This window comes from Micrasema longulum, unplaced genomic scaffold (genome assembly GCF_059751315.1).
Source record: "Micrasema longulum isolate JH-2025_06_02 unplaced genomic scaffold, ASM5975131v1 h1tg000403l, whole genome shotgun sequence".
NCBI lineage: Eukaryota > Metazoa > Arthropoda > Insecta > Trichoptera > Brachycentridae > Micrasema > Micrasema longulum.
Genome location: NW_028277603.1, coordinates 1,301,601 through 1,318,895, shown reverse-complemented (window position 1 = coordinate 1,318,895; position 17,295 = coordinate 1,301,601). Strand labels below are relative to the sequence as shown.

The 17,295-nt window shown below is 33.8% G+C and overlaps 3 protein-coding genes across 3 annotated transcripts in view; 1 reads left to right on the top strand and 2 right to left on the bottom strand.

Annotated features, from left to right (window-relative positions):
* Positions 1-8,622, bottom strand: part of LOC148281865 (uncharacterized) — a 30,037-nt gene extending 21,415 nt beyond the window's left edge. Inside the window, 5 exon segments of the mRNA XM_088226013.1 lie at positions 473-616; positions 618-729; positions 1,830-2,007; positions 6,803-6,959; positions 8,272-8,622. Of these exon segments, the coding sequence (XP_088082139.1) occupies positions 473-616; positions 618-729; positions 1,830-2,007; positions 6,803-6,959; positions 8,272-8,309 (629 nt within the window). The 5' untranslated portion in view covers positions 8,310-8,622.
* Positions 8,623-8,700: 78 nt separating this feature from the next.
* LOC148281864 (uncharacterized) lies at positions 8,701-10,867 on the top strand. Its single transcript, XM_088226014.1, has 2 exons — positions 8,701-9,401; positions 9,761-10,867. Exons 1-2 carry the CDS (start codon positions 8,993-8,995, stop codon positions 10,405-10,407), a joined length of 1,056 nt encoding a protein of 351 aa, XP_088082140.1. The 5' UTR covers positions 8,701-8,992; the 3' UTR covers positions 10,408-10,867.
* Positions 10,868-16,290: 5,423 nt separating this feature from the next.
* Positions 16,291-17,295, bottom strand: part of PIG-S (phosphatidylinositol glycan anchor biosynthesis class S) — a 44,986-nt gene continuing 43,981 nt past the window's right edge. Inside the window, 1 exon segment of the mRNA XM_088226029.1 lies at positions 16,291-16,535. Coding sequence (XP_088082155.1) covers positions 16,427-16,535 — 109 coding nt within the window. The 3' untranslated portion in view covers positions 16,291-16,426.

Here is a 17,295-nt window from a genome sequence, read left to right as displayed (position 1 = left end):
AAAAAAAAATTATAAAAAAATTAAAATAAATAAAATTAAAATTAAGTATTAGAATAATGATTTGAATGTGTTACAGGCCGCCTTTGTAGTGTAGTAGTTAAGACGCTTGCCTCACGCATGAAAGTTTCCTGGTTCAATTCTTGCTGGGAACACAAAAATTAGCTATCTTATCCATCAAATGGCCACCCCCTCAATTCTTCTCTTTTAATGTGTTTCTCTACTCATCTCTACTTAATTTCCTTTTTATTTTTTTAGAATTAATCACATATTTAGTGTAATAGTTATGATTTTATTTTACGTTATTTTCTACAATGCTTTATATTCTTTTAACTGTATATTGTAAGAGCCCTCTGGGCGTTTATAAATTAAATAAAAAAGCAGGGTCGATATGTATGTCGGGTGTGCCATACATATTGACATGCACATTTAAGTCCATAAGTAATGGGATATTAATAGGAATAATTAAGTTTACCTATAGTCCTGGGTGTCTTTCTTCTGCAGCGGCAGGGTGTAGCCAGCGAGCGAGTGGTCGAACGTGCTGTGCAGCCCGTAGACCTGCTCGTTCTTGCGGAAAATATCGTTGGCGTCCCAGCCGTTGGCACGGTGGTCCAGCTCGAGCGGGGGCAGAGTCGGGGCTCCCGTCCAGCAGGTCGGAGCCCCCGTTCATGCCCATGTCCTCCAGCCCGTCCCACGGCTGCAGCAGCCGTTCCTCGTACCTGGCCGAGCGACCTGCGACAGCGACAACAACCCTTTAATGCCAGAAACAAATCAATGTTCTAGTTTCGGCTATCGACCATCGGGTTACTCGATTTGTATAATATCGCTTTGTTAAAAATAACAACCATTAGACCATAATTTTAAACAAGAAATATTAACAAACAAGGCCACCCATAACTTTTATTGTTCGACTGTCTTGACCTAACTTGGATGTTCTAGCGAGTCGGCCTCGTGGTGTGATGTTCAGCGCGTTTGCCTACCATGCGAGAGATCTCAGGTTCAATTCCCGACATGGTTGACGTAAAATATTAATTTAAAATTATCATCATCACTATGGCTGCATCATCTGCATGGCATGTGATGTTAATGACCTTATCTCCCTTAGTAGATTCACTACTTTTTTATTCTTAAAAGTGTTTCTTTATATATTTATTCTGCTTGTGTAAGAAAAGGTGTGAGGCTGTGAAAGTGAAGTGATGTTTCGGAAAAAACTTAAAACCCACCTGTTCTCTAAATCATTTGAATAAATCCGTAGCATGTGACAACCAAATAAATTATTTTAATTAAATTACAAATTTAAAAGAATCACTATGTAAAGCGCCCTTGAGGTATTTTGTTACGAAAATAGCGCTATATAAGTTATCCATAATAATAATAATAATACTTGTAAAATACTTAGTGTTATATGATTTATAAATAAAAAATTTAAAAAGGGTGTTCTTACACTAGGATATTTCATAGTGCCTGGACTGGTACCTGAAGCGTAAGACTGATCTTCTTACTTTCATGTAACAAAAATGAGCAAGATACGCTGCGATTAGTGTACCAATGCAGTGCCCTACGCACCATTAGGTGAGGAAAGGGAATAATGATGATGATAGTTTGTATTTTTATATATTTACCGAAAACATTATATATGTGTGGTAAAATCTAGAAGTAGTAAACAAACTGTGGTACAATCCAGACGCAGAGGCCAAATAGGGAAGTTGTGTATAAGTTAAGTTATTTCATTTTGTTGTCTTTGTATCCTTGTTCTATGAATGAATTGAGACGCGCCGATTTTGCGTGTATTTATTTTAATGTTTTTAATTGTAATGAATTGTCAGCCTTACCATTATATTTAGAAATAGCGGAATCTGTCTGGAAGGTTTCTCTCGTTGCGTAGAGAAGATCCGAGTCCTTAGCCTTTATGGAGATCACATCCTCGGGCTTAAAGATAATCCTGTCAGCGATGGACTCTACCGCCATGGGACCGTCTCGGTCCACTCTATGCGCCACTTCTATCACAACCTGAGAAATAAACATTATATCAAAATTGATATTAACAATATAATAGAGTTTCTGTAATTCGAACTCACTCTGAACCAAACCTCGAGTAATTTATTAATTTATTTATTAACGTACATTGTCCATATATACAATTTATAGGCTTTAAATATTACGATAAAAGAATAGTTTAAAATATTTTTTTTAAAAAGAAAAGAAGCATTGACATAAGGGACACCGAGACAAGATCTGGACTATTTATTTAGTGCTCGTTTAAATCGTTGTAAACTTAAACCAAAAAAGTCCAGATCTTGTCTTGAGTTAACAATACGACAAATACTGGTCATTGGAGAATTAAGGCCATAGTTTGTTCTATGCTGCTCGATGAACAGTGCTTCATTGTTTCTCAACCTACGAGTTGGAATATTGAATTTTACTTGTCCCAGTAATGATGGAACATCGATTATACCATTTAGTATGCTGAACATATATATGGAATCAATATTAGTTCTGCGTTTTTGTAGACTAGAAATATTTATCATCGACTCTATATCAGCGTAAGAATTATTACCTCTCTCTAGTCCAAGCATCCACGCTACTTTTCGAAGCAACCGATGTTGGACTGATTCAATGTGATTTATGCGATTGACATAGAATGGAGACCAGACCACGGAGGCATATTTTAGAAGAGGGTGAACAGTTAAGCAATAAAGAGTTTTGATTGTAGGGACAGAGGATATTCTATTAAAAAAGCCAAGTAATTTCAGTGATTTATTTACTGTATTATTTAAGGGCGAACAGTCGAACCATACCATCGGATGAAGAGCGAAGGAATGAAAAAACTAAAATTGCTTCCAAAATCCTTCTCAAAAAGTTCTCGGCCTCCGAGCCCAGGTCTATAAAGAGCCTGGTTACTGTGTCGAAGGCGAGAGTTAACATTTTGCTAAATCTCCTCCTCTAAACCCAGATCCGTCAAGTATCGGGCTATTAGGTGGGGGCGAGTTCTTTAACATCCTCAGGTTTAACCAGCGGTCGCCCGAGGATGAGGCTCCTTTTACGATGTAAAGCACCACATTCACATAGGATGTGTATGGGTGTTTCCTCCTTTTTCCTGCACTGCAGAACCTACATCTAGAAGTTGTGGAAAGGTTCATTCTAGATTAAAGTTACTGAAATGTTGAATGTGGTATTTTGATGGCGTCTAACTTAATTATAGAAAAATATAAATTTATTGTGTATTTAAAAAAATTTAAATATGAACAACTCCCTAGGCAGAAAATCCAGCCAGTCAGCAAGCATTTGGATATACTCAAAACATTGTTGAATTAACTACCTGGTAAAAGAAGAAGTATAAAAAAATTGGAAAATTGTTTTCAGGCGTTGCCTAGAAAGTGAATTGGTTCAGCCGGATGAATCTCACAAACGTAATAAAGGTTTCAGCTCTTTTACTTCACAAAAGTCAACAGCTGGAAGAGTTGGGGAAATGTGGATGTTCAAACATGGGCAGAGTGGTCAATGTTACACAGTGTGTAAAGTGGCCACTTAAACCAGCTAATGACAGGTCATAAGCCCTGACTTCCATATTCCCTTCTCAAAAAAATTTTCCCTCTCTGTTGCAATAAATTTAAATATGAACAACTCCCTAGGGAGAAAATCCAGCCAGTCTGCAAGCATTTGGACATACTCTAAACATTATAGAAAAATCTATTTTATTTTAATTTAATCCTAGACTTCCATATTCCCTTCTCAAAAATGTTTTCCCTCTCTGTTGCAATAAATTTAAATATGAACAACTCTCTAGGGAGAAAATCCAGCCAGTCTGCAAGCATTTGGACATACTCTAAACATTATAGAAAAATCTATTTTATTTTAATTTAATCCTAGACTTCCATATTCCCTTCTCAAAAATGTTTTCCCTCTCTGTTGCAATAAATTTAAATATGAACAACTCTCTAGGGAGAAAATCCAGCCAGTCTGCAAGCATTTGGACATACTCTAAACATTATAGGAAAATCTATTTTGAAAATCAGCAAACTAAAGCCCAAACATTTATATCAACTTATACGCAAAAATGTACTCCTGTTCTCAACTGCAATACATGTATGTATTATTATGTATCCTCATATATTTTCTACTAATATGTAATGTTTTTTTTTTAAATTTTTTATTTAATTTTAATTTTTCTTTCTCTTCTTAATTCATTTTTATTTTTGCTCCTTTCTTTGTGTAAAATGTATTTCTGTCTTCATATTTGAAAATACACTTCTGTTCTTTCCACTTTTATACTAATATGTAAAGATGATATTTTTGATATTTTTCTTTTTCTTCTAAAAATCATTTATATATTTTTTGCTACTTCTTTGTAAAATACATGTCTGTCTTTATTTGTATATATGTATGTAAAACATGTAAAAGCCTAAAAGGCGTTTAAATAAAAAATAAAGATAAAAAAATTGAGGGAGTGATGACGTCATGTAAATCTACAGAACTTCCTTAGTACAACAAAAGTGAAACACAGTGGGGTCAGACACTCACCAAATTCTCACTAAACGTTGACCCTTGCACACCGAATATATATGAATCATAGATATGTTTCATATATCTGTAAATATTTACTCTATCATATTATATCCCTTCCCTCAACCCACACTAGCTGCGGCTTGTTATTGCTGCGATAATACATATTTATAATATTATGTATACAAAGACACATTGTTTATCTTTGAAATATTTCATTTCTCTGCGTGGATTACTTAATTGTACTTATATAATACTGACTTAGAATCAAATTAATTACTATAGTATATTAGCATTGAAGCAATTTAAAAATTAAAACCACAAAATCATTCAAAAATAGCAACATCACAATAAAATAATTAATACATAGCAACCATAAATAATTGTTTTTAATCATATTTAAACTTCTGATCGAAAAGCCACTCTTATTTTGCTCTTGTTACATTCTAAGTTAAATTTAAGTTTAAATTTATTTCAACAGAGAGGGAAAACATTTTTGAGAAGGGAATATGGAAGTCTAGGCATTTACAGGGCTTATGACCTGTCATTGGCTGGTTTAAGTGGCCACTTTACACACTGTGTAACATTCACCATTCTGCCCATGTTTGAACATCCACATTTCCTCAACTCTTCCATCTGTTGACTTTTGTGAAGTAAAAGAGCTGAAACCTTTGTAAATGCCTAGACTTCCATATTCCCTTCTCAAAAATGTTTTCCCTCTCTGTTGAAATAAATTTAAATATGAACAACTCCCTAGGGAGGAAATCCAGCCAGTCTGCAAGCATTTGGACATAATCAAACATTGTTAAATTTAAGTTGTTTTGGCAATAAATTAAAAATGCTATAGTCCTTAAAATATAGCTTGATTAGAGTTACAGTTGTCAGCAAAATTGAAGACATAACTTTGTAGGAACATCTAAGGAGTGATTTATATTGACACACAAAAAATCATTAGTATCTTTCATGTTAATTATTTTTTTTCATACAATGCTTGGCACATAAATCAACATAATTATATAAAATCAGCTTTAAAACTAAAAAAAACTTATATAAACCTAATTATCAACGACGTTCTTACAAGGTTACGTCATTTTCCAAAAATGTAAGAGATGAGACAAATTGATCAATGTAAATCGATCGAATAAAAAAAAATTCATTTGTTGTTATTTATGAAAAAAAGTATTTGTCGTATTTTTTAGTAAATAATTGTCTTAAACACGCTATAATCGTTTATGCGTTTTTATATCAATTTTTGGAAACAGAGTCTAATGTTTGCGTGAAAAAACTGATAAAATCGATTTGATCGGTACATGATCAGTGATCAATAATTTCCCATCACTAGTGACATTAGTTTGGCAGCTATCATTTTAATCACGCTATATTTTAAGGACTATAGGTAGTAAATAATTAAGAGTTCTATTACTATAAATTAACTTTTGTTCCCCATATGAATGAGATGGTAAATAGAGCCACAAAAACCCTAGGCTTTGTTATCAGAACAACAAGAGAGTTTACGTCTGTTGATGCATTAAACATATTGTACATGACCCTAGTGAGAAGCCAGTTAGAATATGGGTCCTCATTATGTTACTCATATAAACAGTATGGAGAAGGTCCAATACAAGTTTTTAAGATTTATAAATTTCAAATGAAACATTCGAATTGAAGAGCTTAACTATAAATGTTTAATGAAGCAGTTAAAATTAATATGTATTAGTGATCGAAGGGAAATTTCAGATGTAGTGCTGCTTTTCAAGTTATTAAATAATGTTCTTGACAGTCGAACTTTTAAATTGTGTGAATTTTTATGTGAGACAGCGTGGGACGAGACAAAATACTTATTTTGCTGTTGATTTGCATAGTTCAAACTATGCCAAATACTCGCCTATTCCACGGTTCCACATGATAGCAAACAAACATGGAAACTTAGACTTATTTAATTTATCTTTATACAAATTAAAATCATTACATTTTAATCACTTCTTTTCTAAATTATAAAAATGTACTAAGTGTTATACTTGTTTTACTGTTTATACATCGCCTCTGTTACTTGAATACTTTTTTTATTTAAATCCTTTATTTATTGTTAATTTCCTACATACCTATGTTATAATTTCTTATTTAATTTTCCTTTATTATTTCCTTATTTTCTGCTGATTTTATTTCATGTATCTATATTTTCTATACTGTGTTAAGGTTTTTTGTTTTATTATGATTGTTTTTCAATATTATTTTATACTTTGTAAAAGGCGTAGGCCGTCGAAAAAATAAGTGATTCTGATTAATATGTACGCATACTCACTTCAAACTTGGGGGAGAAGGTTCGGAAGACGCCCTCCCACACGCTGCCCGACTGCGTCTGCACCTGGACCAGGTCCCCTACATGAGACGCGATGGCGTGCATGAAGTTGGCGTTCTTGTACACCCCCTCTGCCGCCACGGAGCGCACACGCGGTGACCTGAACACGCATGTATAACGATATCACAAAACACAACCGGTACAAACTATTGGCTACACTTACATACTGTGTTCCCAAACACTAGATTCGGAGATCGTGCTTTTGCCGTTGCCGGTCCCTCTGCCTAGAACAGACTGCCTTCAAACTTACGAATCATCGACAGTCCTTATAAAAAAAATTATTTACTTTTTGAATGTCATTTATGAAAACATCTTATTTTTCGAAAATTTCTAGTTCCCCATGTGTGCCAGAAATCTCACAATATATACATACTGTTTAATAATCTATTTTCTATAATTTGAAAATTAATCATATAATTTAGGTCTGTTATAGCAAAATACAACTCCATTTTTTTTTTAATAAGAGACGTATATCATTCTATGTACTCATGTGACATCATGACTACCAAGAGTTAAATTAAATGTGTTTTAAATTCAACTTTTTTTTTATTTCTAAGATAAATTACTTGTAACTGAAATAAGTAATGGATATAACTTATTTTTTTCACTGATGCAAATTCAATTGAGATTTTAATTAAGGAAAACATTAAATCTTTGGTGTTATTATGAGAATTTTCTTTAAAAAAATAGTTATCAATTTGATTTCCACTGTCAGAATTTTTACTTTAGGTGTAAACACGAAATGTATGTACATACATGACTTATTTATTACGGGAAACTAAAACCGATGAAATCAATTGATAATTACCGTAATTAATATGAACGGAAAACATAATTAAGAAAAAACCATACCATTAAAAACTTTCAGTTATTAGCATTTTTTGTCATGTCATTTTCAATTATTGCTTCACGACCATCGGTAAAATACAATTTAATTCGCATTTGGACACACGCCACATAAAAATTAAAGTTGAAAATAGTGCGGATGCAAAATGATTACATAGTTTCCGTAGGGATGAGTCTTATTATCAATTTATCACTTGTTTGGATTTTCGACACGACATTAACAAAATGGAACTGAAGGTGCTTCGGTATTATTTTGAATTAGAAAGTTCAAGACAGTCTGCGTTCAAAATTCCTCGCATTCCTCGTCCGCATGTACAAAACAGACTCGCATAAATACATATTTCAGCACCATGACAGTAGACAGCCGAGTCGTGGCCCTCCTTTCCGAGACAATGAAGGAATTAGATCACTGGCTCCCGGCAGACACGAGGCTCGAGGATTTGTGGAAGATATTCCGCCGCTTAAACGACAAATTGCGAACATTTCGGGACACAACTCTCGGTTTTTCAGTAACGCACAAAGGGTAGTGGCATGTACGAGAAGGTTAGGTCATGTCGGACACTTACCTCTGGGGTACCGCTCGACTCTTTCGTTTATTATTCATATCGACCTCGCCTGACTGGCCTGGTGGATAGGCTCCTTCTCGTTTACGCGTAGGGACCGGAATTTTGACTGATTGGATCAACACTTTTCTCGCAACACGATTCTTTCTTACTTTCGCGAATGCACCAAAATGCACTTAAATTAAAATAAAACACCAACGCTATATTAGCACCGTCTCTTGTCAACATCAACAATGTCTTCATTAAGCCAACAACTACAAATTAAATTACTTTTGTGTATAAAAATCACAATTAAGTTAAATAAATTTTCGGGGTTGAGAGCCCGAATTCGTTGGCAGACTCTCGTTCTGCAATGCGCGCAGGATTACAAGATGGCGGGGTGACGTATTCACTCTTCTTTCGTTCAATTTATGGCCACTATTATCATTCGACATTTTGAACTCGATTTTGCCTGAAATCGGTTTCAAAAATTTTCTAAAAATATTTAATAATATTCTGATACGTAAAGTTTTCTTCTTTAAATTTGTTTCGGTTTTAAATTAACTAAAACTCAAGTTTATATCGAAAAAATTTCAAATATGGCGGAAAAGGCACTGACCTTTAACCAGCCTATCACTGGCCGCATAAATGCACCCCGACGGTTTCCCGCGCGCGGCCAAATCAATGAAATCTCGGTACGAGAAAAACCCTTATTGATCACGTCGAGTTTTTAGGTCATTTCGACATGTCATCCAAAACTGGAACAGAGATGTCACATCGCGAAAAATTACAACTAATGGATACCGAATTAAAATCATTTTACGAATATTGTCAGCAAGCCGGATTTACCGATGAAGAAATGGAAGAGATTTGTCGTCCGTTTACGAATGTAGTGCGCCGCGTTTCGTTACAAAAATGGATACGGATAATACTCGGGATCACCTTTGTGATATTAGCGATTTACGGGCTCGGCAATTTGAACACTGTCGCGTGGCATTCTACAGCCATCGGAAGAATTTTCTTAATTAAAATTCTGCCGATTTGGGATTGGACGCCCCTCTTCTACCGAAACTGCCTCATCAACAAAAATTACAAAAATTCAGAAGCTCACAATGTACTTTCCCTTTCTGATTGTGCCGTCTGTGAAGCGATCGGTAAGATTTACAATTATTATTTCACCGTACACACCACACCCTCTAATTTCTGCTATTTTAATTGTCAAAATTTTAATTTGATTCTCACTTGACTGTACAAATAAATTTGAGATTTTTCAATACCCTTTTGTAACTTTTGTCAACTGATGCACTTACTCAATTTTTTGATAAACTGCAGTTGCAATGTTAATCTTTCATTGCCATCTACTTATAATATTACATACGTAGTACCTATGCAGTTTGTTTAATACATTAAAAAGAAAAATTATAAAATGGCAACACTAAAAAAAAACATTTAAAAATTTTAAATCTGGAAATAATGTTTCTGGGTTAAATTATTTTTATTTCTTTCTTTGCAGCATCAGTACAGCACGTATCTGAAACAAATTATGATAACATCCTCAATCATCATCTCATCCGGGGTGCTCCTGTTATCGTGACGGACGCCAATGTGGACTGGTCACTCACCAAAAATCCTGAAATCAATCTGACTCGCCTACTCTCCGATGATGAACGTCTCCGGGACTCGGTACCGTGTATATTGCAAACCAATATCCGCACCGGCAAGCAACCAGCAGACTTAGATAATCTACTAACCAAAATTACCAATATCCAAATCCCCAATTGGTTTGTGCATTTTCAGAATTGCGATCTGCAAGCAGTGAAATCTCTTCGCGTGTTGGCTCCCCGACCGTACTTTTTGTCTCCTCATGTCCCCCCGGCTCATTTCAACTGGTTGTTAATTTCCAACAAGTACGCAGCCCCGAGGTTCAAGCCCTTAGAGCTAGATATAGGCTTAATCATAGTCTCCCAGCTAAAAGGGTCGACCCTCATTCAGCTGACTCCGCGGCATCCCTGCGAGGAAATGTGCCCGAGTCTCGCGTTTGACCTGCGTCAGAGCGAGACCCTGGTTCTCGCCAACTCGATGTGGAATTTCGAATATTCTCCGGACGAAAATGGAGAAAACACCGCTATCTTGACTGAAACAGCTTGGAATGAAGCGTAGTCAAGTAAAAATAATATCAAAATACAAATAATATACTAATCTTGTAATTTAGCTTACAAGGAACTCTGCTCAAACATAACTTTCAGCTCAAAAATATGAATGTCTTGAATTATTATATGAAGAACACAGAATATGTAGATATTTATCAGAATGGGTAATATACATAATTTTGAGATATAAAATACATGACCTGGTCCATTAAGTTCATGTGTCATGTAATAGTCAGGGTTTAATTTCTCCCATCAGTACTGAATTAAAAATTATTTAATGATTTTGATATGTAAGAAACAAGATAATGAATCTCCACATTTGTTCGTTGTTATCAGATTTTAATCAAGCAAAAGGTTTGCAATCCAACACAACGCGTAAATGCAATGCGTAAAAATGCTCATAACATTTAGTCAAAACAGAACCAACTAATTGCCCCACTTGCCTTTTTAAACTTCAAATTATCAAAAAACTCAAAAAGACCATCTAAGGAATATGACATGTGATCTCTTTTCCACATGCATATTTTTAAAATGTATGAAATATGTTATCAATTTTGTTTTTAATTTTTGTGTGTGATTCAATATTTCGCTATATTTGGTAGCCAGGTATTAAGATAATAAATAATGTGTATTTATTTATACATCATCGATAATATCGTCGGGTTCCTGGAACAATTAGGTAACTAACATTTTACTAGTTGTGAGATATTGCACTTTTAAAATTAAAATCTCATCCCGAATCAACAATTCAAATAAAAAGGTAAGTTAAACATTATAAAATATAATTTTTTGTATTTATAAAATCCTAAATATTTTTATTTAGTTATGAAGCCTTCTCATTTTTCGAGAATTTATAGTGACCAACTTGTTCCAGAAACCCGACAATATTATTGTTTTTTTATGGACCAAAATGAATTTATCTCAATACTTACTGTGTTACCAACTGGAATACTGTTTTACCATCACAATATGTCCATCCTATATTACTTTGTTGTGCATTCTCTTCTATATTTATAATATGACATGTAGATTATCATTGCACTTTGAAGTCCGCACCTTGTAATGTTAAATTACAAATAATTTTAATGCCAATATTGCAAACTATACAATGATTTCCTAACTAAAGTAACCGCCCTCCACCCCTTGAAAATTCTCATAAAATGATGGCACATTCAATACTCTTAATGTATTTTTTTGAATATGTATAATAAGTACTCTTATTCCAAATACCACGAAATCTAATGGTATCTAGAGCCCTGTCACATACTGAAAAGGGATGGGATAAACACATTTGTAAATTAATACAAGCATATTATTCTCTCCTCCCTTATAAGCAAGTGTCTGGTTCTTTGTACTAACTGAACCTTAGGTAGATCCGGCTCTTATCACTTTTTTTTATGTTAAATAGTTTAGATATGAACTGGGTTGTGGTCCCATGGCTAGTATTGCGGATTCACGGATCAGAGATCCAAGGTTCGAACCCCGCTCTACCACATCTTGATTCCCATTTTCTATCAGTGATTTATTATTTTTTAACTCGTTAAATTCTTTTATAGTAAAAAATAAGTAGGCAAACACTTATTTTTTATTTTAAAAAATCCATCTCCCCATAAAAATTTCACATCTTGCTCAACTTTGCTAAAAATTATACCAGTCTAATTATGTTGCAAGAACGATGAAACTGGTAATTAAAATTCAAAACTAAGTGTTTTGAATAATGTCAACCTTCAGTGAGAGTAAAACAAGCTTTAAAAAGGTTTTTTTTATATTTTGCTTGAAAAAATAACAATAAAAATGTTTGGGAGTTACATTAATAACACTGTTTTAAAATATCTTCACTACATTGTTTTACGGCTTTGTTTTATTGATATTTCATTGGTGAAAATAGACTCCCACTTAAAAGTTTTTACCACATCATTTTATAACAATTTTCATAGTATGGAGTGTGCTCACTTTGACCTGGAACATATTGTGTATGTGTCGGCGCCAAATAGTTAAATCAGTCACTCGATTGGGCGGCTAGGCTGTTCATTAAATGCCGGCATTTAATTGAAAGGCTAACGGACGCTAAGCCATTATGTTGAAAGGAACATTTAACGAAAGGGCTCAACGTCGCTTAGCCTCTTTAATTTTGATGAAACAATAATGTTTTATTTTAAAATTTATTTTGTTATGTGTAGTTAGGTTAGGTTAGATTACTTAATCCTTAACTAAACTTAACAAGTTAAGTAAAAACTCTTTTTTTTATTGTTAAACTTAACCCAACCGATTCTAACCTAACCCGGCGGCTTTTGGTTCGGCCGTTTCAAAAAGACAAGCTTTCAACCAGCAAAGACGATAAACTTTGAGCTATCTCAATTCGTTAAACGAACGGCATGGCTATTCTATTGAATGCCAGTATTTAACGAGCAGCCTAGCCACCCTGAGGGACTGATTAAACTATTAGGCGATAATATATACATATATTAAACACGAAATAAATTATGAAAAAAGGTACCTACGTAAGTTTTAGTCATAATATTTTGAGCCCAGCTTTTAAAACGAATGCAACTAGCCAATTAGAATATTATATAGCTACGTAATATACTACACCTGCAAGGAAGTACGACATTACAAAATTTAACAACATTTTGAGTTTGTCCAAATGACTGTAGACAAGGATTGGATTTCACCCAATAGGGTTATTAAGATTAACTCTGTTGTAAAATATTGAAAATAATTAAATTATATTACTTTTATGTAATCCTTTATCCTTATTGATTTTTAAAAAATATACCAGTCTCAAAAATGTCGCGAAAGCGATGAAAACCGGATATTTGACAATCCGGGTGACTGGAGTTTAGATAAACGGAGTTCTAGTGTATTTACTTCAGTTTCACATATGCTAAGGCCATTTTTTTACTACTAAAGTCTTTTGGACTGGCAGGTAACTATAATGTAAGGTAACCATAACAGGGAATGTGATAATTCAAGTATATTTATTAACATTTATATTGAATGTCCCTTGATGTGTACTGTGCATGGGATGGGGGTAATTAAGGAGAAGAATTTTCAATGACAAACTTGAATTGGTATATATATAAAATAGCAGGGTTATAAAAGTGTAAATTTTATAAAGTCATCATTATCATTATCGTCAGCCTTCACTCATCCAATGTTGAACATACGCCTCCCTCCCCGACTACCACACCTCTCTGTCCATTGCCAATTTGTGCCATTGATGCCCTGCCACCCTCTCAATATTGTCGGACCATCTTGTTTGTGCCTGCCTGGATTTCTGTAACCGGTTCTCGGTCGCCATTCCAGGGTCCGTTTGGTCCACCTATCCTCCGTGATTCTAATTGTATGGCCAGCCCAGTTCCACTTTAGTGAGGCTGTTTTATATGCTACATCTGTAAACTTAGTTTTTTCTCTAATCCATTTGTTCCGTTTTCTGTCCTGCAAACTAATATTTAACATTCTCCTCTCCATCACTCGTTGCGTTACACAAAGTTTTTGCCTTGGGCATTTTATTAATGTGCTGGTTTCAAAAACGTATGTCAATACTGGAAGAGTTTGCAAAATGTTTGGACCTGAGAATATAGGATAACTTTCTAAAGGCTGTCCATGCCAGACTTCTCCTGCGCTTTATGTCCGCCTCTTGGTTGTCCCTGCCAAGTTTTACTGTATGGCTGAGGCAAACATATGAATGCACTCTTTCAATAATCTTTCTTTCTACTGTTACTGGTCGTAACTGTTCTGAGGTACACATAATCTTGGCTTTCGAATAATTAATTTTCAATCCTACAGAAAACAAAAGATCATTTACATCATTATTACATTAAGTTTGGTTAAATTTTTTCAAAATTGTTAGCTGTAGAAACATGTTCAAAAGTGTATGTGACCAAAATTTTTATTAAAATTCTGGCAGTCAACCATCTGCATATTATTATATAATATTCTTCTTGTCTCGAATGTTGTGTAAACTAAAGGGCTCAATGTTAACCTAGTTAATTTTAAAACAGTGGTATTTATATTCCTCGATGCAAGTTCATTATGTATAATGTGATGTATCGTTACTAGATCTCGAAATGTTAGGACATAAGAACGCGGCAGTCTTTAGACTGCTTTCTTTATCATGTAAGTCGTACAAATTTACCGAAATTAAACATTATTTATATTTAATATGTAAGATTCATAAACTATTGAGCATATGAATAATCGTGTTTTATTTATTTCGACCCTTTAACTCTTAAAAGACTGTGCTAAAAAATCCCTTAAGCAAACGGTGCTGTAATGTCGTGTTACATTTTTAAAAAGACTAGATATTTTGAAATGCATATTTGAAAACAAACATTTTACATATCGAGACTATACCGACAGAATGCATTAAGTCAATAGTCTTTACATATTTTAAATATTTTTTAATATAAGTGCAAGATGTTAATTTCAAATTTTTTGCTAAGCCTAGAATAAGATTACTCTTTTAAAGCTCTAAAAAAATTAAAATAAAAGAAATCTGTGGGAGAAATAATGAACTTGAAAGAGTAAAAAATATTTAAATGCGATTATCTCGGAACTTGTTTTAACGACTTGATGCATTCTGTCAGTAAAGCCTCGATATGTAATAAGAACTGTTTATATATTGTCGGCCTCGTGGCGTAGTGGTCAGCGCATTTGCCTACCACGCAAGAGGTCTCAAGTTCAATTCCCGACATGAAATATTTATTTAAAAAGGTGTTTTTACACTAAAATATTTCATAGTCATCTGAAGTGAAGCGTAATCATCTTACCTTCATGTAACAAAAATGATCAAGATACACTGCGATTAGTGTACCAATGCAGTGCCCTATGCACCATTAGGTGTGGAAAGGGAATAATGATGGATATAAAAACAATTTTTATTTTATGCAAAGGGTCTCTCCAAAATAATGGGGATTTTGGATTATTATGAACACAAAGATATTTTTCGAGTTTAGGAGTAGGATGGTACTTAGTTGGAGCCATGGCCCCGAGTACAATAGGAAGTTGACAGAGTTATCTTCGACCGTCGATAAAGTAAAATCAAAATTTAGGCACGAAAATTTGTATATTTGTATGAAAATTTAAAGTATCTTCGTCAGAAACCTGTAATAGTAATTATAAATAATATAATATATTATATTTTTATAGCGCTGTTTTTATGAGTATTTATGGTGGAGTAGTTATTATTTTGTATGGTGCGCCTATATCTCGTGTACTGCTTTTCACCTGCGTTCTTCTTCCTTCAAAAAAGCATCTAAACGGTTTTGAACTGGTTGACTGAAATGGAAAGGACAACTAGACTTGGTAATTTATTCCAGTCTGAAACTACCCTGCTGGAAAGGAAGTTTTTCTTGGGATTGACGTGGAATTGGGGACGATAGAGCTTCCAGCTATGACCCTGTAAATTTGTGTTGGGATTTAATTGATACATCTCATGCAGCGGGCCGTCCTAGTAATTATTGAGTATCTTATAAGTTGCTATCAAGTCCCCTCTCTTCCGTCGTTCTTCCAATGATGTAAGTCCTAGTGCTTTTAATCTACCGTAGTAAGGCATCCTTTTGAGTAATTTGGGGATTTTTGTAGCACATCTTTTTCCAATAGCTTGATGTCTTTAGTAAAGTAGAGACTCCATACTCCAATAAAGGTCTTGTATATTTTAAGAAATATCTCTGGAGTAATTGAATTTAATTTCATAAGTTGTATGCATATTCTCTTTTTCATACAGAAAGTTTGATTTTACTTTGTTTGTAAAACAAAAATTGACAATAATTGTTAAAATCCCATTGTAATACAAGTGCTGGTCAGGTGAATAAAGTGGGCGTAGACAAAGTGATAAAGCGTTCTATTACTTCTACCCCTACGGGAAAAAAGCGTGATGGTTTGTATTGTATTTGAAAGTTTTTTTTTTTTTAAGAAATGAAGTATTCCATTTTTATTATGATACACCTATATAATCACAATAATTTATAATAATAATCATTATAACTATGGTAAAGTACAAAATGGTAATTTTTTTAAATTTATCATTAATCATTCTTTTCTTTGGGTAGTCCTCTGATCCACTTCCATATATTCTTCAGGGACATGATCACAGGTATCATGATAGGCAGGAAAAGGGGCATGTATACAGCGTATCTGAAAAATAAAATACATCAATAATGATAAAGAATTTCAGTAGGTACTTTTCATAATTTAAAAAAAACTAGGCACAGGACCCAAGGCAGGTGTCAAAAATGAATACTAGTCTATGGAAAAATCCATAGATATTTACAAAATATAGAAGATAACTTATAAATCAAGTTGGAGAAGTATGTTTTTTTTTCGTTAAAGAGCTACATGCACATACTTTATTTTTGACAAATTATTTATTATTAACCTTTCCCTTATTGTCCTAAAAACACCCGCGCGTTACGGTGCTGTGTAGTCACAACACATTAAAAAAATAAGTGATTTAAAAAGGGAAATATGGAATATTTATAGGGAATGGCTTTAATTAGCCATAATTTCATTCAAAGATGATAATATTTCAAATCTAACTGCTGAAAACATGAAAAAACCATTGGGTATTGCTAAAGACTCGGGCGAAACGTGCACCCACGCCAACTTCCCGAGAGCTACTAAGTAGCTAGTACTAAACTATGTGACTGACTACAACAGGCGTAAATTCTTTAATCTTTTTTTCATACGCAACAATGTGAAACAATGGTATACTGTGAATATAATTTATCCCCGATTTCCGATAAAAAGTTTTTTTGTGCCTAATAAGTACTTATTATTTAATAACAAATTATTTCAGTCAATATGTAAATGTGTAATGGAGGAATACTAAATATCTAAACCCAATATTTATTATATTTATAAAGATATTATATTTATTAGACGCAATGTGTACTAG

Coding starts and splice junctions, on each gene's coding strand:
- LOC148281864 (XM_088226014.1), top strand. CDS start 8,993: ATGTCATCCAAAACTGGAACAGAGATGTCACATCGCGAAAAATTACAA. Junction 9,402..9,760: donor TGCCGTCTGTGAAGCGATCG/GTAAGATTTACA, acceptor CTTTCTTTGCAG/CATCAGTACAGCACGTATCT.